This window comes from Pogona vitticeps, chromosome 2 (assembly GCF_051106095.1).
Source record: "Pogona vitticeps strain Pit_001003342236 chromosome 2, PviZW2.1, whole genome shotgun sequence".
In the NCBI taxonomy this organism is placed as follows: Eukaryota; Metazoa; Chordata; class Lepidosauria; order Squamata; family Agamidae; genus Pogona; species Pogona vitticeps.
In genome coordinates, this window is record NC_135784.1 from 170,823,535 (window position 1) to 170,846,328 (window position 22,794).

The 22,794-nt window shown below is 42.3% G+C and overlaps 1 protein-coding gene across 8 annotated transcripts in view; it reads left to right on the plus strand.

The window, feature by feature from the left end:
* STAT6 (signal transducer and activator of transcription 6) overlaps positions 1–22,794 on the plus strand; it is a 74,572-nt gene that overhangs the window by 11,586 nt on the left and 40,192 nt on the right. For 5 of the 8 annotated variants that reach the window (XM_020778703.3, XM_072991222.2, XM_072991223.2 and 2 more), the window contains exons 2-8: positions 9,722–9,874; positions 13,832–13,973; positions 16,867–16,950; positions 18,044–18,173; positions 19,988–20,049; positions 20,675–20,832; positions 21,920–22,039. In XM_020778703.3, the coding sequence (XP_020634362.3) occupies positions 9,744–9,874; positions 13,832–13,973; positions 16,867–16,950; positions 18,044–18,173; positions 19,988–20,049; positions 20,675–20,832; positions 21,920–22,039 (827 nt within the window). In that variant the 5' untranslated portion in view covers positions 9,722–9,743. Of the gene's footprint in view, positions 1–9,721; positions 9,875–12,037; positions 12,134–13,831; positions 13,974–16,866; positions 16,951–18,043; positions 18,174–19,987; positions 20,050–20,674; positions 20,833–21,919; positions 22,040–22,794 lie in introns of those variants that run through there. The other 3 variants (XM_020778715.3, XM_072991225.2, XM_078384713.1) reach the window with 3 other exon arrangements.

A 22,794-nucleotide genomic window follows, 5' to 3' on the forward strand; every position in this document is an offset into this window, starting at 1 on the left:
GTATTCTTGACCTTTTATCCTCAAATTTCAGAAGCATGAGTCATCTTGGAAATGACAGAGTTTAGAACCATTGAACTTTGGCATCTGAAGTGGCTTCTGTTTCTTTAGCCTTCTGGTATTTTGCCATGGGAATATGCACAGCCTCAAAGAAGGTGGAATGGATTTGGTCTGCAACAGTATCATCATTGGGGGTGGGGGGTGGGGACCAACTAGGTACATTGACATATACACAATAAGGGAATTGCTCTGAGACTAGGATGGTCAGATTCATATTATTTTCTATTGACTACATGATGTAAAAGTCAATGCCAGGAGTTTTTTCTACCCCCTTCTTTTTGGCCTCTTCTCTTGAAATTTCTACTTTTTTTCTTTGACCTTGAATGCTTTTGCATTAGTTCAGATGGTAAAATCACTTGAACCGATGCAGAAAAGTGTGTGCAGGAGTGCTGGTCAATGTTCCCTCTAACTTTCTCTGCCCTCTGTATGTGGTGTTCTGTTAGTGACTGGAAGCAAATATGTAGGTGGAAACACTAGGTCGGCTTTGTGCGCCTGATGCAGTGCTAAGAGGGAAATTAGTGCTGGTAGCTGGTGAGAAGAGAGGAAACAGAGGGGCACTCATGGGGATATCAATTCCTCTCAATGGAGCACCTCTTGTCTCCAAAATATTTATTCTAATTTTTTTAGAGGCTTGAGGCCAACCCTGCAATGAAGTTGCATTAAGGGCACCTAGGAGGTCAAGAGAAAGGTGTGGGGTTGCAGTTAGCAGAATTCTGAGATCAGTGCATACCAAACAAATGCCTTATCCTTCAAAGCTCTATGGGAAAACATCCTCATCTAGCCAACATCCTTGTTGTTTAGTCGTTAAGTCATGTCCGACTCTTCGTGACCCCATGGACCAGAGCACGCCAGGCCCTCCTATCTTCCACCGCCTCCCGGAGTTGTGTCAAATTCATGTTGGTTGCTTCGGTGACACTGTCCAACCATCTCGTCCTCTGTCGTCCCCTTCTCCTCTTGCCTTCACACTTTCCCAACATCACGGTCAACATCAGCCAACATCCTACAGGCCACCAAATCCAAGTTGCTCATTCTTCTTAGCTTGTGGCATCTTTTTATCTGGCATGCAGTATCAAATTTGCAGAGGGCTTTTTGTGTATGTTAGTCCTCTCCCTTTTATTTATTTCAGTTTGCCACTGAAATTTAGTGGTATGATTTGTAGTCATTACAAAATGGTTTGAGAGAGAGTATGGATCATTTTTAAATGGTTTGGACCGCTAGCAGCACACACAGGATGCCTTATTGCTCACCATTGAGATGCGCAGAGAGGTGCCTCACCCATCAGGAAGCAAAAGTTTCAATGTATTCACGAAGGCTTTCAAGGCCAGGATCTAAAAAACCCACAACAACCATCAAACAAAAGTTTCCTAGTCAGTAGCTCTCATATGTGAGTTCTCAGCTGGCCAGCCTTGGAGATTAACTAGTAGTCTTCCAAACAGAAGAAACAATCAGTTTGCAGCCCAGGATACCACATTTTCTATTTTGGGAATTAAAGAGGGTTGTTGGTACTAAAGGAAGTGCCTTACCTCCATCATCTACTGTATCTTTTATATGTTTGTGGGTATTTTTGGCATTCCTACATGGCAGGGTTGGCATACTGATGAAATGCTTTACCTTGTGAATTTTGGTAACTCCCTGGAGTGGTAAGAGCAGGATGGAGTTGATTTAAAGCATGATTTAAATCAGTTTGATTTTTAAAAATTCATGTTTATCCACCGTGACTAAGAGTGACTCAACGTGTTGGGAGGGGTACTGCTCAGGAAGATTCCCCTCAGCCGTCGGCAGATCTGGCCCTCTTGGAATTCACCCCTACCAGGAAAGCTTGTGTAGTGCGACTAAGTGGTTAGTGTGGGTGCCTCTGATCTGGCCATCCTCTTGACAACAGGCATACCAAACCTTTTCCCCTGAGCCACTTACTGTCTTGATATTTTCAGATTATTGTATTTGTGTCATGGTAACAAGGAGGAGGAGCTGAATTAATGAATAAATATCAGTAATGTTAGCCTAAATATTTGGGGAAGTCTTTCCAAAAATAACTGAGGACATATTCTCAGAGGTGCTTGATTAGCTTGAGCAAAAACTTGGCACAAAATCTTTGCTGTGGTGTATTTGGAGACTGATGGAAGAAGTGTCCATGCAAGATTACCGTATTTTTCGCTCCATAAGACGCATCTTTCCATAAGACGCACCAATTTTTTAGGAGAAGAAAACAGGAAAATATAATCTGTTTCCTTCGCTCCATAAGACGCACAGACTTTCCACCCTCCTGTTTTGTGGGAAAAAAGTGCGTCTTATGGTGCGAAAAATACGGTAATTTAGCACAACTCACATCTATAACACCATGATATACCTTCAACCAGGGGCTGTGAGTTTATGCATATTTTTTCTACGAGTTTCGTTGGCTCTAAATTGTGTTGTCCTAATAAGCTTTTGGTGTTTTTTTCTGATGGCTAATACAGCTACTGGATGGCTCAGTGAATTAGGCATCTGCCTGCGGAACTAGAGATTGGGAGTTCAATTCCCCACAGTGCATTCCAGAAGAGCCAGCCTGTGTTGCCTTGGGCAAGCTGCACAATCCCAGGGTGTCCCCCAGAAGAAGGGATTGGTAAACCATTTCTGAGTGTGGTATAATTAGAGAACCCTGGAAAGAGTTGACATAAGTCAGAATTGACTTGATGGCACGTAATTATTATTAAAACACCTTTTTTAAATGAATAGTGGCGAAGTTAGGATGTATTTTTCCTTCCTTTCACGCTTATGGCTGAAGTGTTCAGTCTTTATTTGCATATGCACATGTGTGTTTGAAATAAGGTTTACCAAGTGGTAAATTTCCATTATGTAGGGTTTTACCAGTTTAGTGACTGGATGTACGTCTGTCACAGCTTGAGAAGTTATTTTTACAAATGAACTTGTTGTATTACTCAGTATTTAGAATTGCAGGTTGTCGTTGTCATTGCTTGAAAAAATAATTAGTTTTTATTGCACATTATTGAGGGGTTTGTGCCATTACTATCAAGTGTGAAAGAAGCACAGAAATGCTCTTCTTCTCTACAGTAGCCAATCCTATAGTGCCTTGGTCCCCAGCCTTGAGCCTCCAGATGTTCTTGGACTACAACTCCCAGAAGTCTTCACCATCACCTCTGCTGGCGAGGATTTCTGGGAGTTGAAGTCCAAGACCATTTGGAGGTCCAAGGTTGGGTGCCATTTCTATATCGTAGTTTGAAAATACATAACAGACATTGTTAATTTATTCTGTTAGAGGTGGATATTTAGTGGGTTTTGGTTTTATTTAGATTGTTCCATGTCTGTGTCTGTCTGTCTGGGTGGGTGGGTCAGTAGGGTATATTTTGTATGACTGTGCCAGTGTGCCACTGGGCTCTGTGGATGGTGGTTGTGTACAGCTTAGAGCAATGGTTCCCAACCTTGGGTCTCCGGTTGTTCTTGAACTACAACTCCCAGAAATCCTGGCCATCACAGCTAATGACGAAGGCTGGGAGTTTTAATCCAAGCTTATCCAAGGTGGGGAACCACTGGCTTAGAGCATTGCCCTCTTCTTTTTGGTGGTTGCTTTGGTGAGTGGGTGTTTCACAATGTGCCTTTCTGTCTTTCTGTTCCTTGCCTTTCTTCTGTTGTTCTGCCTGGAACCGGAGGGTCTCTGTTTTGCTGAGAAGGTGGTATTCAGGATTTGATTTAAAGCAAATCAACAGGATGAATTTGATTTAAATCAAGTTGATTTAAATCACTAGTCATTAAGACTTAATTTAAGTCATGATTTGTAAATGCAAAGACTCATTCTTGCTGGTAGTGATAATGTTTAAAATGTGCAACTAGATGAAGATTTCATATTTAGAATAACCTGTTAGATTAGTAAAATAGCTATATCTGTACAGATTTTAGTTTAATAGGTTAATCACTCATATTTTGAGAACTACCTAAATTGTTTTATTTAACTAAAACAATAATATTATATAGCCAAACGTCAACGGTGATTAACTGAAGTGGTTAAGCAAAGTATTTTTAACATACTATCTTTTTACTGCTTGTCCCTCCCTCCTCACACTTAGAACCTGGAAAAAATGTATTTTACTCCAAACAAACTTCAAATGTAGCATTTAAGGTAATAAGTTCATTGTTTTTACATAGATTTGCAGAACAACGATAGGATTAAGGTATTTTCCTGAACGTTTTTTCCCTTTCTAGGTCATATTTTGTATATTCTGGCTTTTATTTTTTCATTTTTAAGTTGTGAATCTTTCAAGTGTTTTAAGTTACTAATGTCTGCACGTAATTACTGTATTTTTGCCCCATAAGACGCACTTCCCCCCCCAAAAAAGTGGGGGGAGTCTGTGCGTCTTATGGAGTGAAGGTGGCAATTTCGCCCCCACTGGCCCCATGGGGGGGAGCCTCCCAAGGGTCTGAGTGAGCCTTCCAGGACCCTTGCGGGGCTCCCCCCACCCCCCACGGGGCCAGCAGGGTTGAAATCGCCACCTTCTGGGACTCTTTTGAGGCTTGGGAAGCTTCAGAAGAGTCCCTGGAGGTGGTGATTTCGCTCTCTCTGGCCCCGTGGGGGGGTGGGGGTAGCCTCCCAAGGTCAGAGTCTGCCTTCCAGGACCATTGGGAGGCTCCCCCCACCCCCCAAGAGGCCTGGAGGGGGCAAAATCACTACCTTCTGAGACTCTTTTGAGGCCTGGAAAAATTCAGAAGAGTCCCTGAATGTGGCGATTTCGCCCCCTCTGGCCCCATGGGGGGCAGGGTGAGCCTCCAAAGGGTCCTGGAACACACCCTAGGACCCTTTGGAGGCTCCCCCACCCCCACGGGGCCAGAGGTGGCTAGGGTGTGTTCCATAAGACGGACCTCTCCATAAGGTTCACCAATTTTTTAGGAGAAGAAAACAGATTAAATTTTCCCTGTTTTCTTCTCCTAAAAATTTGGTGTGTCTTATGGAGCGAAAAATAGGGTAGTTTGATTTTCTTTCCAGATGAATTTTCCATTTTGGAGTGCCAGGAGTTTTCTGGATTTTTTGCAGTTTGTAACCAAGTTCCATGGTTATTATGATAGCCGTGCTATACATGAGCTGGTTTGTTTCCTGTAGCGTGTTGGTTGGGATTGTTCTGATGACTTCATTTGTATCATTCAGTAGATCATTTACTAATTTACTTTGTAATTGGAGCAAATTGGGGAGCCTTTGTCTTTCTGCGTTCTAACTAATATTGTTTACTATTTTTCTCCTCAATGATGTTTTCCATTCTATCAACTCATAATTTCTGGATTGTTCCATAAATTGTTCCTCTGTTGATATGGTTTCTTTCACTACTGTGTCTACCTCTACCCTCCATTTGTCTTTCTTACTATTTGCATTGTACTTTGTTGATTTTTCTTCTGCCACCTTTTCTAGTTCTTGCAATTCCAGTTCTGAAAATACTTTACTCCAGATTATAAACCTTCTCTGGCCCATTAATTGTTGTTCAGTTATGTCACTAGTTGGATGTTTCCTTTTCCAAATTTCCATCATTCTTTTTTGAAAACCATGGTCTGTTGAGTTTGCCTCGTAATAACATTTCATAATTTCTCAATTTTTGGCAAGAGTCCCAAGTTTTGTGTTTACGTTGTTCCAGTAGCTTTACAGCAGCCTGGCCTGGTTCCTCAACAGGGTCTGCTAAGCCCTGTAGCCCATTTGTCACCAAATGCCCAGGGGTTCTAGCATCTGATGTGGTCCTTGTTGACCTGGATGACAACTGATCCTGTATGGATTTCTGTTCATTCCCTCTGGTTGGTGGACACAGTTGGTCTGGCTTCTCAGCTGAGTTCTGTCTGGCTGAGTTCTGTCAGCATAACTCTTAGCCTCACTGAAGCATGTAAGCCCCTCCACCTCAACAAGGCCTGTGCCAATGGAGGGGATGATGATTCATTCCATTTATATACTGCCCATCTAGCTGCTAAGGCCACTCTGAGCAATTCACAACAAAATAAAAAACAATATATTAAATAATAACCACATAAACCTAACAATATTATAAAAATCAAATGAACCCATCAGTCAGTTAAACCAAAAAGAAAGCAACATAAAAACATTATGGGCAGACATCTCCACTTTGGCCTTGTCTGTCCAAAGGACATTGTTCCAGAAGTTCTGTGGTTTCTTCAACTGCAACTTTGCAAACCTACCGGTAAGTTGTGCTGCCATGTTCTTCTTAGAGACAAGAGTCTTTCTCCTGGCAACCCTTCCAAACAAACCATACTTGTTCAGTCTTTTTCTAATTGTACTGTCATGAATTTTAACATTTCACATGCTAACTGAGGCCTGTAGAGTAGGAGATGTAATTCTTGGGGTTTTTTTGCAATTTCTCAGACTATGGTCTGACCTTGGATTGAATTTGCTGAGGCATCACTCCTGAGAAGATTGACAACTTTCTTGAATGTTTTCCACTTGTGAACAATCTTCCTCACTGTAGAATGATGGTATTTACATTGTTTGGATGTGGCCTTTTAACCCTTCCCAGACTGATGGGCAACAACAATTTATTCTCTAAGATCACTGATGATATGTTTCTTCCTTGGCATTGTGTTAACACACACTTGAATGCTCCAGACCAGCAAACTGCTAAAACTTTAGCTTTTATAGAGGTGGTCACTGATGGTGATCAGTTACTCAAGGGCATTTGGTTGGCAGCACCTGGCTGCTACTTAGCCTCTTAATTCCTGTAGAAGTAGCAGGGGTGTACTTAGTTTTTCATACATGGCTTCTCCACTTTAGCTTTATTTTTGGAAAATAAATCATGACACGGTGTAATATGTCATGTGTTGTTGTTCATCTGAGGTTGCATTTAACTAATTTTCAAACCTGCTAAGATGATGATTTTTATTATGTTCTGATACATAAAACCATAGAATTCAAAGAGGGTGTACTTTCTTTTAGAGTTGCCAGGCTGCAGATCTTTTTCTTTCCTGTCCATTTACCCTCCGGTCTACTTCCTATTGTGGGGTATATTTGCTTATTGCAGCTGCTGGAGGAGGAGACACAGATAAGAGTGGCTGAGGAACAAATAGGCATTAGAAAACATAGCTTCCTTGTTCCCCTTGTGCCTTTGGAAAACATAAAGTGCAAGGTAAATCTCTTAAGTACTTATCATATTCCAGCCCTAGATGCCTATGGGTAAGTAGCATTTTACTAAAGCTTGTGAATAGCATGACTCTCCAGCTCAGAAAAATGATGTCTCTCGTTGTCCTTCCTCAGACTCAGTGATCCAGAATCTTAGAACACGAGAGATTGTTGAGCTGCAGCCATTCCTTATATCCATATGTATTTGATTGTCATGTGGGCAAGAATGGGGGCTGTTGTAGTCCAGCAGCAGAAAGGAAGCACCACCACTGTAGCTTCATTTTTGTTTTGCTGCTACAAATTGGCTCCAGAGGTCTAGAGTACAATCTGGCTAATCCTTTTCTTATTGTCCGAAATCCAGTGCTATGTTGCAACTACAGTAGACCCACTGATTTATTAGGAATTTGGTGAGTCAGCTCCTCTGTTAAATCCCATAGATTGGGTCTCCTTTAGCTATGACTCACTGCTAAATTTCAGCCACTACTTAAATTGGGAAACCATTTCAGGATAGCTCGGTGGTTTGGGTATCTGGCTGCAGAGCAAGAAGTTAGGAGTTTGGTTCCCCACTGTGCCTGTTGTTACAAAAAACAACAACCAAAAAACAACAATACCTAAGTATCTTTTAAATATCGGCACAGTATGTATGCTTTTCCTAATATTGCCATTTTTTGTAGCTCTGATGTTATTTCTGAGATCTGCAAATACTTATAAAACCATGTGAAATTTCTTGATATTGTTCCCAAAGCCCCAATGACTATCAGTGTGTTTTATTCATAAGTGAGATGTTTCAATTGCTAGATCGCTGTATTTTGCTGGTTTTTCCAGTTTTTAAATTTTCAATTCTGGCATCCCCTGGAATTGCAATGCCAATGATCCAGACATTTCTTCATTCTATTTCTACTATGTCTGGTGTGTTATGTTCAAGGTGTCTGTCTGTTGGGATCCGGAAATCCCAGAAGATCTTGACTTCCTCATTTTCTGATGCCTTCTTTATCTGAGGAGGAGGAGGATGATTTCGTTTATATACCACGCTATTAGTACAAAGCACTGTTTTAGGTGGCTAACAGTATAATAAAATTCAGCAGAACATAGCAACATAAAATAAAATTATCATCTGTGAGCAGATCCAACCTGGGTGTCCTTGGATAAATTGCAAAGTCCCAAGTTGTCCCCCAAAGAAGAGAACGGCAAACCACTTCTGAGTACTTTTTACCTGGGAAACCCTGAAATGTATTGCTATAAATCAGAATTAACTTGGCATGATAATGATGATTATTAGACAAGTAGAGACAACAGAGGAAACCATGTTTAGCTGTAGTATTGTGCAGTGTTATCAGATGCCTTTATACAGTAATTTAATCAGGACTGTTGGTTTCGTAGAGCTACAGAATTTGGATGGATGCCAATTATTTTGCTAATTCTTATTAACACTTGTACCCGCCTTTAACCCGATGAACCTATGGCACAACACACGGCCCTCTTCTTTCCCACAGTATCCTGATAGCAACTTTGAGAGAAAAGTCAGTGGAGAAAGAAGGAGAAGGCCTGGCCCGAAGTGAGCCAGTGAACTCCATGGCTCTGTGGGTACTTGAAGCTGGAGACCTGGGAGGAAGTACTGTCGTTGAGCTCTCCTGTTTCTGGGCAATTTGAAGAGCCCTCTCCTGAATGTGTGTTCTGCAAATTCCCTGCCAAGGAAGATTACCATCGTAAAGCCAACACTAATACCTCTGGAGAAATATTAATGCAAAAGTACAAACTTTTGTTAAAAAAAATTAATTGAATTAGGTTGCCCCTTTCTAGCAACACATTTCCAACTTAATAACATTGATTATAATACAGTGGTGCCTCGCTTAGCAATGTTAATCCGTGTAGCAAAAATCGCTGCTAAGCAATTTCATCGCTAAGCGATTTTAAAAAGCCCATAGAAATGCATTGAAATCCCTTCAATGCGTTCCTATGGGCTAAAAACTAACAAAGTGAAGATCCTCCATGGGGCGGCCATTTTCGGTGCCTCTAAAGCAAGGCAAAACAGCGGGTGGCCATTTTGTTTTTCTGGCGGCCATTTTGAAACCGCCGATCAGATGTGCAAAAATGGGGGCTTTGCGATGATTGCTTCCCCACAATCATCGCAAAGCGAATTTTCCCCATAGGGACCATAGCAAAGCGATTGCTCTTGCGATGGCAAAAAGTTTATCGCAAAACGATTTCATCGCTATATGGAGCGATTGCTATGCGAGGCACCACTGTACTTTGATTTCTGTTTACTCTAATATGTTTTTTCCCCTTCTCTTGTGAATAGACCTTTTTACCTTGTTAATCCTTGTCTATTTCTCATGGAATTCACATTTGAGGGGTTTGAACATCCACCGAAAAGCGAGGTACCCATAGTGAAGCCATGACATTGATGCAAGTTAGCTTCCTATGTTCCATTTGTCTGTCCGTGTAGGGAACATTGCAGATATTCTCTTAGGGATGGGGTAACAATGTTGGTGGAAGAACTCCCATCTCTTGAATATTTAGTGAGATGCACCTGGCTATAATGTCTTATTTTTGCTGTTTTGCCAACAGCGAATTTCTGCTACCACTGGGAATGACCAATTCTAAGATGTCACTGTGGAGCTTTGTCTCCAAGATACCTCCAGAAGAGTTCGTTGGCCTCTTTGAAGAGTTTCCATATAAACTGCGATGCCTCCTGGGGGATTGGTTGGAAAACTACCCTTGGTAAGTCAGTTGAGTGGTATAGTCTCCAGTGGACCTTAGTATTATAAAATGGCAATTATTTTTCAAGAGTAATTTCCAGCACCATAATTCATCAGGTTTCTTTCATCCCATATAAGATAAGAGTTCCTAGTACAGATTATTTGAGGTCTGTCTTTGCCAAACTTCCTGGGATTCTAATTTAGCATTTTCTGGATATATTCTACCCCCCACCTTGAAAAGTAGTTACAATACCATTATCATTGCTTATCATCCATCACTTTAAAGGCTACAATGCAGAATGAGTGTGTGGAGACTTTTCTCTTAAGAATCTATGAGGAGGGTTTATTTTATTTATTTATTTTATACCCTGCCTATCTGGTCATTACGACCACTCTAAGCGGCTTCCAGACAAAGCATTTATTGTGTTTCTAGCATAGACAATCAAAACATACCTACACACACCAATGTGTGTAAGGAAAATCCTTACATGGAGTAGATATACAGTGGTGCCTCGCTTAACAGGTGCTCCGTTTAGCGACAAAACTGCATAGTGACGATTTTTTTGCGATGTTTTAAATTGGGTTTTTTTGCTTTGCGATGATCAGTTCCCTGTTTCGCTTACCGATCATCGCAAAGCGATGATTTTTTAACAGCTGATCCGCAGTTCCAAAATGGCCGCCAGGTAAAAAAAATGGTCGCCCACTGTGTTTAGGGACAGATTCCTCGTTTAAGAGGCAGCGAAAATGGCCGCCGTATGGAGGATCTTCGCTTTAAGGTCAGTTTTTTGCCCATAGGAACGCATTAAACAGGTTTTAATGCATTTCTATGGGCTTTTTAAAATCGCATAGCGACAAAATCGCTTAGCAGCTATTTTTGCTGCACGGATTAACATCGCTATGCGAGGCACCACTGTATAGAAAATACATGCAAAGGATTGTTAAACTCATTTAAATTGGCATTTCTTTGGGAGTCTTTTCCCAGGATGTATCCAAGATTATTTTCACATCTGCTTGTCTTTCTAACTGATATATTTTTTTCTGTTCAGTAGATCAGGAAGAATCTTTTTATTGTTTTATGATACCTTTTGCTACTAAAGGACAGATATGTGATCTGTAGTCTTTCAAACAATGACTGCATCCCAAAGTGCACTGGGAGCTACTGTACACTGGACTTTGCTATACATAAGAAAACACATCAGCCATATGTTTATATAATTGCTGAATTCTAATGTATTTGGTTATATTTCAAAGTTACAGTAAGGCGGGATCTCCTCAATTGCCTTAGATCCATCGTTGCATGACAGAATGTTGCAGCTAAGTCTTCTCCAGGCCTGGCTCTTCCTCCGGGGGTCATCACATGGGGAAATGAATTGCATTTTGGACTGATTATGGTGTGGTCTGGTGTGATTTATTTCCCAGCATTTGCAAATTTGCAAAGTTGTGCCTCTGTGCCCAAGCTGGTCATTTTTGGTCCAATTATAGGGCTTCTGATTTATGGAGCCAGACTAGAGTGATTCCTCAGAAGGGCCACTTTAAGGGAGATTGCTCCCTGCAAAAGGACCCTTTTTCTGGTATGAGGATCAGGCACAACCCTTTCCAGCCATCTGGTCACCCCTCCAGTCTTCTTGGCTGTTTTCCCTTCAGTTTTGGGTGTTATGTGCAGTATTCTGTTATTCACACACACGCACGCGCACACACACGCACACACACACACACACACACACACACACACAAAGACTTACAGCAAGTGAGCTTTTATTTCATGTCTGCAGGCACGGAGAGAGCACACCTGGGGGGGGGTGCGGTTTCTGCTATTCAAGCATTCAGCAATACATTTTATACTTGATGCAACGCAACCCCTCTCTGTCCCTCTGGACAATCCTGACCAATGCGGAAAGCTCACATTCTGCCTATCACTCCACGCAAAGTGAACCTATGCCCATAGAGTATATGTATTCCCCCACCTTGCTGCACTGACACTGCACTGACCCATGTTTCTTAACTTTCACTTTCCACTTTTGTTTTTCAATTCTCTGTGAACTTGGAACTATTGCTTCTCCTATCCATATCAGGGGCTCTAAGAAGTGAGCTGAGTGGTAGGCAAGGTGACAGCGAGAAGTGTGCTGCTTCATTTTCCTTTCATTTTCCTCTGTTAGGTACAAAGCTCTGGGTTTACAACATTGTGTAGCTGAAAACCTTCAAACCTTCGTGGACTATAGCAATCAGATGAAGCATATGAGCAAATACTGTACAATCAGCAAACAAAGTCCCAAGCGCAAAGGTCAAGAAATTACAGCTGTGCTTGATAGCCAAGAATTCCTTCGTAATAGCTAACAGTGAAATCCTTTCCGGCTATGGTAGTACACTGCTGTTAAGTTTACCTGTCAGCATAGATAGAACATGATTTTATTAACACATAATGGGAAGCCAGGATGCTTGGTTTGTCCTGACTTCTAACGAGCAATGTATTTTGTGTACAGCTCATCTGATTCTTCTTTTAATGACATTGCAGAACTAATCAAGAAATGATAGTTAATCATTATATACAACCTTAGGATTCTATATTCTGGCTCCTAAACAGGCCAGGATTGTAAATTGGAGATAGTCAACATGGCTGGCTTGGAAAAAACCAAGCCAGGATTTTTGGTTTGGGTTTCATAATAAATATTTGCTTCCTAGTTACTTTTACTACTTTGCTGCATAGACAAATTAGGCTGGAATGAATAGCTACAGGCACAACAAGTTATATAACTCAGATTTTGTGTAGGTTAGTACATAGCTTGGAAAAGTTACTCTTGAATGTCTCAGAATACTACAGCCAGCATGAACAGTGCTGTAGTTCAAAAAAGTAGATTTTCAAAGGTCTGGGGTAGTAACCCATGGACTTTTTAAAAAACTTTTTAAAATGCTGTTAATTGCATAACTTTTGAGAGTCCTCTGCCCCAATTTTATCTGTTGAATAAAGCTTTCCCTTCTGGCCCCAAATGATTTTTTAAAAAATTTAAGTACAAATACCATATTAAACAACGTTTATACTTTGGGCTTCTGGTACAAACCTCAGCATATGGATTTTGACCAGTACCCTGCCTATTAATATTTTCCCCCCTCTTAAAACATATTATTCCATAAATGAAGGAAAAACAACCTGTTTTTCAAGGTGTAGGACCCTGGTACCATAGACTAAACGCGTGTATCAAGTGCATGCTTTCCTGGAGATGAGTTTTGTTGAATTCAGTGTGATGACTTCTGAACATGGATATCCAGCTTTTAAAATACACTGAATTTAATTCTCCACAGTTAGGAAAAAATGTTTTCAAATCCTTAATGTTTCTCAGACTACAGTGCTTGAAGAAAGAAAAAACGGAGAGAAGTGGTAGCCTACCCTCCTTTGGCAAATGTGTCACTGCTGTCAAGCATCATTACTTCCACCTTTACTTGCCAGAGTAGAAGAAACCCATAGTTTCCATAATTAGCTTACCTTCCCCATACAGATGAGGATGGGACTAACCCTAACTCTTTTTTCCTCTTCAAGAGGAAGAGGGTTTATTCCCACCTTGCTTCTTCTCTGCTGTGGCTCTTTGTTTTATCCTTAGTTACAAAGATCCACAGAGTATTTTCCTCCAGGACTGCCTACAGTCTCCACTTCCAGTAGGGAACCAACATGGCAGCTGTAGGAAAAGCCTTCCATTCTGAGAGGCCATTTTGCCTCACAGACCTTGGGTATGTACCCTAGGTAGAGAAGAGAGCACCACCATCCTACACCCCCCCCCATGGACCCCTTAGAGTCACGCATCTGACTATGTTTTGTTTTACAAATCCACTTCAGTTCATAACAAAAGTCTCCATCTGACAATGTGTTGGACATGGCTAGCCAGATTATCAGATTTTGAAGAGCAAGAGGTGGGTAGGTATGACTGTGGTTTTAGTAGCTTATATACCTCCATTTTTCTCCCCATCCCCCCCGAACTCATTTCCACAGGGAATTTATCAACGACAGTTCGGACTCTTTCTGTGTTGTTCTAGCAGCAAAGCTGCTATCTGCAATGGTGGAGAAATTACAAGATCTAGCCAAGAAAATCTGCCCCCCTGGCTCAATTCTCCAACTCATTGGCAGCATTGAGGTATGTAGGGGAGTGTCATGAATTGGATGTGGGTTTCAAGGTATCTTCAGCCATACCCCTGTCCTGAGGCTTTCTTAGTCATTGCGTATATTACTGAATCATGGCATGTTACCCACTTGTCCCCTTTATGGATAGCAATAAAGCTGTATCAATACATGATGCCCTTCCATCTTCTGAGGTTCATTCTCTCTGTTTGAAAACAATACAGAAAGATGGTAAATGGTGGTTACCTTCAGCTGTCCTCTTTGGTGATTTATCTATGTACCTGTGACAATTTGGCCTTTCTTTTGCTGGGATTAAAGGAGTGGAACTCTTCCTACCCAGGACAAAATATACTCTTCGGCCATATCCTTCTTTAACAAGGTCTGGGACAGGTGTTAAGAGAAAAGGGAAGTTTGAAGACCCAGAGAGAATCCAGGGTTTACAGAGTGACAGCTCCAGGGAGATGAGTCTGTAATCCTGATCTGTACACACAGTAGAAAGGGGTCGGTGGGTAGGTGGCATCTGGAGGGGATAGGCCATATAGGTAGTCCACTGGGGTCCATAGCATTGGTGGGGCAAAGAAGCAATCTCAGTGGGATGCAGGATTATAATAAAAATACATCATCTGTCAATCTCCATGTCCTCCCTGCATGCGTGATGTGCCACCTCCTACTTCCTCTTTATCCCAGGGATGATCCATTCTGAGATATTACTAGTAGCTTTGGATGCTTGGGCCAGAGATTTTCTATTTGGAGAAACCATGCATGCAAGAGCAATCATGTGGCATTTTTCCTTCATTGTACAGTATGTCCTCAGTTTTATGGCAGAGGACATGAGCAGGTGTGCCATGGCTTCTTGGATCAGAGGAAGCTGAGAAGCATGAAAGCTGGCTGGCAGTGCAAAAAGACTCGCTCTCATGATTGCCTCCATGTGCCACACAGGATCAGCAGGATTTTGGCCTTGGTGTTTTCTCGTAATCTCCCATTCCCCTGCCCACTAATTTATTCCAGACGACAAGTATATGAACTGAGTGCTTGTAAACATATATATATGTATATATATATGTATATATATGTGTGTGTGTTTGTGTGTTTATATATAATTTATGCCCCACCCATCTGGTCCAGGGACCACTCTAGGCGGCTTCCAGATACTTAAAATAAAACACAAATATACACAAAATTTATAACATCCACAAGCAATTTAACAATTTAACAGATTATACAAGATAGCAGAGGAAGAGAAGGAAAAGGTAATCAAGAGTTGGCTGGAGGGAAGGCCTGTACAAGCATCCATGTTTTCAGTTTTCAGTTGGTTTTTGAAAATACCCAGCAACATATAGATGTCCTCCTTGAATAATTCTAGTTAAGGAGAGGACATTTTGCATGGCATGGGAACTGTAGTTAACTGAAAGGAGGAGAAGGACTCTGAAATGTCTGTCTTGCGTTCTGTGAAGCCAGAACTGGCAAGAGACCATCTAGGAGGTGCAATTTAAATAGCATTGGAATTGCATCTTGCAGAAAATACTGTTTCTAGAGAAGGAGGGTTCACCAGCTGTGGCTCTTGGACCTCCAGTATGGGGTTGAAAGCCTAACGGTGGAGTTTTCCCCAGAAGAGATGGGCTTTTGGTGGGGAGACCAGTGAGAAAACAGGGGGGAGGGGCAATGGGCCTGGTGGCTACACATTCAGGCGGGAAGCTGTATCCAGGCCACCTCTGGGATGAGTTGGCCATTGACTGGTAGAGTTCCCCAAGGACACTGCCATTAAGCCCCTTGACTAACATGCTCAGCCCAGCCTGTTTGTTTGTTTGTTTGTTTGTTTGTTTATTTATTTATTTATTTATTTATTTATTTATTTATTTATTTATTTATTTATTTATTTATTTATTTATTTATTTATTTATTTATTTAACTTATATGCCGCCCACACTACCCAAAGGTCTCTGGGCGGCTTACAGCATTTAAAATACAATAAAAAGGCAAAATAAAAGGGCAAAATAATTAAAATGCAATTAAATATATATTCTAAAAATTGCCATCAGACCCACATTTGATGTTATTTCAGTTAAAAGCCATTTGGAACAGGAAGGTTTTGACCTGGCGCTGAAATGTCATCAGCGTCGGCGCCAGACGAATCTCAGTCAGGAGGGCGTTCCATAGTCTGGGGGCAGCTGCCGAAAAGGCCCTTTCTCTACAAGCCCTCCCTCTTATCTCCTTAAGGGATGGCTCTTTCATCTTCTATGAGAGGTGCATGAGGAGACCTTTCCAAAGGCTGCCTCCATCTGTGAGGGCAGAACTGGGAAGAGATTCAATCAAGGGATTGTAGTGGCTGGTGACTCCATTTTGCAGAGAGAGACTATTCTAGGTTTCAGTCGGCACTTTTACAAGAGCTATCTAAAGTACTGAACCCTATGTGTAAAATAGAGATAGCACTTTGGAAAACTTAAAATTAATGTAAAACCCAGAGTGGATTCATAGGTACTACTGCTGGGAGAACCAGGCCTTTCCCTGTGTTATAATGAGGGGAAGATTTTAGGCAAAAGGCCTGAGTCCGAGGAAACAGATATGGGGCACAGGCCAGTAAGAGCGCCCAGACTATAATTGAGAGAAGAGTCATGCTTACCTGTAAACTTACCCGGAGAGGTATCTCCAAACTGAACAGGATGACCTACAAAGGTAGCTCTTTGAAACTCCACCTTGTATCAACTGTGCCATCACGGATAGAAGTGGATATATTTTCTTCCCCACTGAGAGGGATACAAAGCACAGTCAAAAAAGAATCTTAAGTCATATGTTTGTTTATGTAGGAATTTAAGCCAGTCTCATTGTGGGGAAGAACAGCCGGACAATCTCATGGGGGGTGGTGAAAGAACAAGGATTAACAGCATTTGTCGTCTTCCTGATATTTATAGAGCAGATATCGAAGAGAGCCACTGCAGTTGGTGGAAGCTGTAAGAAGAATCTTACAAGCGGAGCAAGCAGCCATTCAGCAACGGGTAAGGTGCCTCCCAATGGCTTGTTCATTGTGACCCTTAAATGCTGCCAGCTCTGTATAACGATTGGTCCGGTCTGTCCAGCCACCATCCATCTGATGAAAGAGTGCCAGTGTATATGTTCCATATGCTGTGTCAAATTGTGGCTCTCTCCATTGCTGGCCACCCTTTCCCTCCCCACCTCTCTAGCAACCAGAGTGCACACCCTTTCATTGACACTCCTGGGTTACAACCCTTGAGCCTCCCTATACCTGCCTCTTCTTCATGCCATGCCTCACTTAATGGCCATATACCAGTGATGGCGAACCTTTTTGAGCCCGAGTGCCCAAACTGCAAAAAACAAACAAATCCAACCCAGTGGGTGGCGGGCAGAAGCAGAAGTGGCTGCAGAAGTGGGAATCCTGGGTATGGAGGTGCCTCCAGATCCCACTCCAGATCCGCCTCCAGTCGTGCCCAACCCCGCCTTTACCTATAGCTCAGCTGGCTTGCCAGCGCCAGCTGCTCCGGATCCTGGCCCGCTGCCTGTCAAGGCACTAGCACTGTGCCTGCAGCCGCCTCCTCAGGTTTGACTGTCAGGGGTAGTGATCCAGCAACTTATGGCTCGACTTATGTGCCCACAGAAAGAGCTCTGTGTCCCAGCTGTGGCACACATGCCATAGGTTCGCCATCGCTGCCCTATACCATATTATTTGTTGTTGCTGACAGTATTTTCCATGATTACCTTTTTCATTCTTACAGCAACACAGCATGATAGCCTGTCTGAAAATATTAGTTTTTGGCTGGCAACTGTCAGAATGCCCAAATCACCACAGCCAGGCCAATCTAATTGGGTGCTTCTGGGTGATGTAGTCCAAAAAAATTAATGACCCAAATCCTCTTATGTAGTTACATTGGCATAATACAAATGGCATAGCTTTTGGAGGCAAATTGCCTCAAATTAACAAATCTGCATAACTGTTGTCTGTCATGTACTGAGTTGTAAAACTCAACTTGCAACTGGCAATGTCAATAGTAATTTCTTAAGTTGGGTCAATTCACATCCAAAACGTAATATTGGTAATATTACATCAGCATAACTGATGACTGGTTCTTGTAGTTTCAGCACCTGCACCTCTTCATCAACCGCCAGCAGGAAGAGTTATTGTTTGAATTTAGTTTGCAAAGACTGCAGTACCATGTCCAGGAACTTCGAGAGAGCTTAATGCACATGAATAGCAACCCAAACGGTGAGGACATGAAGGGAAGCAACTGGGAGGGCTGGAAGAATGGGACAATGACAAAAGCCTTGAAGATGCTGGATAACTTCAGGGTTCATGAAATTGCCTCCCTGTTCAGCAGTATTTACTTGACATCAAGTACAGCTGGAGAATTGGTGGCCTGTTGCTTAGCATAGTAAAATGCACTAGAGTAGGCCCATAGAGTCAATTGAGATTTAATGATTCACCTCCTCTGTATGTTTTCTTGATTCAAATGACCATATTCTCACTGCAGTTTGGTATACTAAAGTAAGTTGTAGTTAGAGTATGCCCGTTTGGATTTATGGAATTTACAGGGGAAGTGACTCATCAAGTCCCCATTGATTCAGTGGGCCTACTAGTGTAATTTACTACATTAAGCAACAGGATTTTGGCCATAGATGTGCCAGGTATATACATATGTATTAATGCCCTGCTAATGTGATTATTAAATGAAGAACAAGGGACACAGTGTCAAAGCCTGTAACTAATGATTACTGATAAGATAACAGTCCTCATTAGGGTAGATCCACTGATTGAGTAGGATTTATAAAAATGTTGACTGTTTGGCAACTGACTTATGCTTTCACAGCACAATACTGATACTGTGAAAGAAAACTGATACCTGTACTGTGAAAGATGAAAATTGTTTTTTCTGCCTGTGAGGCAGAAAATCTGCTCACATTTGATTTAAGGGACATGAGAAACTGTTGAGTCCATGCAATGCTTAGACTGAGGAGTGGGAGAGTTACACCACTACTAACCAGGAGCAAATGCTACTGTATTCTTCTCCCGTCCCATTTAGAAAGTGGTTGAGAGTGCTGATGGAACAGAAAGTTGAATCACATATATTGAGAAATGCCAGCTATGCCCCCAGCTTCTACAGAGCCACAACCCACGGTTCAAGGGCCACAGTGGTGGGGATGCTTCTAGGCCACCCGAAAGAGAAGCACTGAAATCTCACTGGCTAATTTATATACCCCAAGACAGTTCCTTGCACCTCACACAGATACAGTGCCAGAGCCCCTCAACCCGGCAATTTCCTATGGCACTAGCAAGAGTGACCCATTTTCTAGGATGACCCTGGAGGTGAGATTTATACCCCCTTTTGCCACAAGCACTGTTTTAGAGCATGATAATACAAGAGGAGAAGAGGTCACCCAGGAAACCTCCACTTCTACATGGCCCCCTTTGCAAGAGGCCTGTAGAGGGGACATAAAATGACCCTTGGGCAAGGGGCTATGACTAGAGATGGGGGTATTCGTATACAAATATCCCCGCCCAGGTGGCAGTAACAAGGGTCCAGTCCCATAGGGATGGACATTCCTCTTACTGTTCCGCCGCCGCCGCGGAGCCAGCCAATGGCTCAGCAGCGTGCAATCTGCGAGCCACTCTTTGACCTTGCAGCAAGGCTTGTCCCACTTCCTGCCATGAACGGCGAGGATCTTCAGAGCCATTGGAAGGCTCCGCGGCACCCACAGCTGCGGCAGATCGGGGAGTGGACTGTCCAGCCCCATAGGGCTGGACCCTCGTTATCGCCACCTGTGTGGGGATATTTGTATACGAATACAAACACCCCCATCTCTAGCTATGACTCATGAAAGGAGGAGAAGGAAAGGCTGGAAGAGCAGCAAGGAAAGCCACAGCTGATGGATGCTGTACCGATCTCTCCAGTAACCATGGCAAGGCACAGGGAGGTTGGGAAGCAGCACTGTGATTTGGATTCCTACCTAAGAGGAAGGAGAAGAAGAGGCCTGTGCCTGAAAATCATCTCCAAGCACTAATCCTGATTTTGTGGTCTTCAGTTTCTCCACAGCTCAACTCGCTGGATGTGCAATATCCTATGCAAGAAAACCTGCAAGCAAATGTAAGTAGACGAGCTGACAAGGTAGTTTGTTAATTCTGCAGGCACAGTTTTGTGACATTCATTCATTCCATCCCAAACCTTAATATCCTATGTTTTTTAACTATCTAAGTCCTAAAAGCAGCTTGGAAATGTAGTTCTAAAACTACTCTCTGCTTCCAGTGGCAATTATGGTACAAATCAGAAGTGTTTAGACTGCCCACATTCCCCATCGTCTATATAAGCAGTCGTTGAGATTGATTTATACTAAAATTAGAGTTGACATTTCAGAATTCTAGGTTCTGGGCTAGATCCCAGGCTTGAGATCTAGCCCAGAACCTAGAATTCTGAAATGTCAACTCTAATTTTAGTACAGACAAATCACAACACCTGCTTATTTTGAAGATGGGGAATATGGGCAGTCTAAACACTTCTGATTCGTACCATACGTGCCACTGGAAATGGAGAACAGTTTTAGAACTGCATTTTGCAAGCTACTTTTAGCACTTGGATCCCTGCTGTTAATCTTTGCAGTTCCTCTCCCTCGCACAGACACAATTCATTTAGCTCTGTGCAGAATGCTCTGTGAATCTGGTTTATGTTGAACTAATTTCTTCTTGTCTACCAAATGATGTGTCCTTCCTCACAGCCTCTCCATAGCCTTCAAACTCTGTTCCTCAATGTGGTTGGTGAACTAGAGAAGGCAACGAAAATGGTTCAGAGAAGACTTGTGATCTGGAAAAGACAGCAACAGCTGGCTGGCAATGGAGCTCCTTTCGATGAGGACTTGGGACCACTGCAGAAGAGGTGAGTAGCTGAGCCAGATCTCGGTGCCTCTGCCCCACTGTAGAGTTTCTGTTCTGGAAGTTGTCCCACTTAGGCTGCAAAGAGAGGAGCAACAAGTCTGGGGAAAGAAAGAAAAAGTGTTGTGGAGGAGAATGTGAAGCCTCCAAGTGTCAGAAGTTTAGTTGATCTTGCCAAGAGCCTGGATTCTTTATTTCTTTGTCATGCCCTGTTTGCAGTGCTGTGTGTTTACCCTGCACAAAGCAAATGAAAACAAAAATCAGAATTCTCAATGCAAGTGCTGTTAGAATTCTCTGCAAAGAGAAGCTAACTTCTTTGGCCATGTTTAGATTATGCAAGCTCAGTAGATGTGCAGAATTCGTTTTCCTTTGCATAACTGTAGACTGCCTTGCTTAATCTTTTTCATAATTTATTCTGGTTTTGCTAGTCCTGTGGTGCTGCCAGGAGCTATACAGGTATTGCAGAGTGAAAACCCGGGCACTAGATGCTGCATTCAACAACTCATCTGTCTTCTGAAATTTTAGCGGGTGTTATTTCCATGCATTGAGCTCTATCATCTCAGCCTTAAGCTCTTCTCTTTTTTTAAATGAAGTTGGGACCCTGAGAAAGCCGAATTCTGTGCCTAACACTAATTTGGACACCACATTGTCCCAAAGAACTGCAGCCCCTTTAGTTGGTGTGCCCATTCAGAGAGCCAGCCCAAGAGCCAGGAATGTAAGAATCCAGCCAAGCCTTATAATCATCATCATCTTAAGAACTGCAGAGCTGGAAGGGACTCTCTGGATCTTCAAGTCCAGCCCCTGTCAAGGAGGCACAATGAGGAATCGAACACCCTACCTCTGGCTCCCACAGCCAGATTTCTAAACCACTGAGCTTCTTTCCTGAAAGGCTTTTGTTCTTGGTCACTTGCTGACCATCTAGGATGCTCCTCTAAACCCTGGCAGACTTAAAAACACAAGCTTCTTTAAAGCTGGATGCAAAAGCAACTGGTCAGCATACTTTACTTTTGGAGTTTGTGTCATCTTGGATTCGGTGGGGTAATTTAATTTGTGAAGAAAACTAAACCTGGCTCTGGTATGTTTCTTGGCAGGTTTGAAAACCTGGTGAATATTTATTTCCAGCTCCGCCTGGAGCTGATGGCCTTTGCAACTGAGTTTCAGCCTTGTCTTCAGGAGCGTCTGGATAATGTGTTCAGTGCCCTCATCAAAAAGTAAGGAAGCTGCTAAATACTACCCCTCCCTTTCCAAACATGACTTTCCTTTTCCCTCTGCAGATTAAACAACATAGACTAGACTTTGTTATGAGAAGAAAACAGTGGGTCCTCACGTCTGCAGATGCTTCAAGAAATCCATTACTGGAGGGAATGGGGAGAAAGCCTGGCTGGAGACTCTGGGATAGTGAAGCTCCAGTGGGAGTTTAAGGATAGGGTTGTTGCTCATTCAAGAATGCAGTAATCACATCTACAGAAAAACCTAGGAGTCCACTCTTCTGACTCAATAGCAACCCCCTTGCTAAAGCTTGGAATTGTTACTCTTTGGGGACTACATCTCCCACAATCCCTCAGCCAGCATGGCTACAAGAATTATAGTCCAGGAAAGAAACTTTTCCAGCTTCTTCCTGTGCCTCACCCCAAATCTTTGCAGGAGGTACAACACAGGAGAGGCAGAGACCCACTGCCAACTCTGCTTCTGTCCCTCTCTTCCCAGAAATTTCATATAACATATGGCTAGACACCATTCTCTTGTGCTATTTACCTCCCCCCCCCCCAATACCTCACGCTGGCTGTTAGCAGCAGGGTGGATGAAAACAACAACAACAACAACAACAACAACAACAACAACAACAACAACAACAACAACAACAACATATTATTATTATTATTATTATTATTATTATTATTATTATTATTATTATTATTATTATTATTATTATTATTATTATTATTATTATTATTATTATTATTAT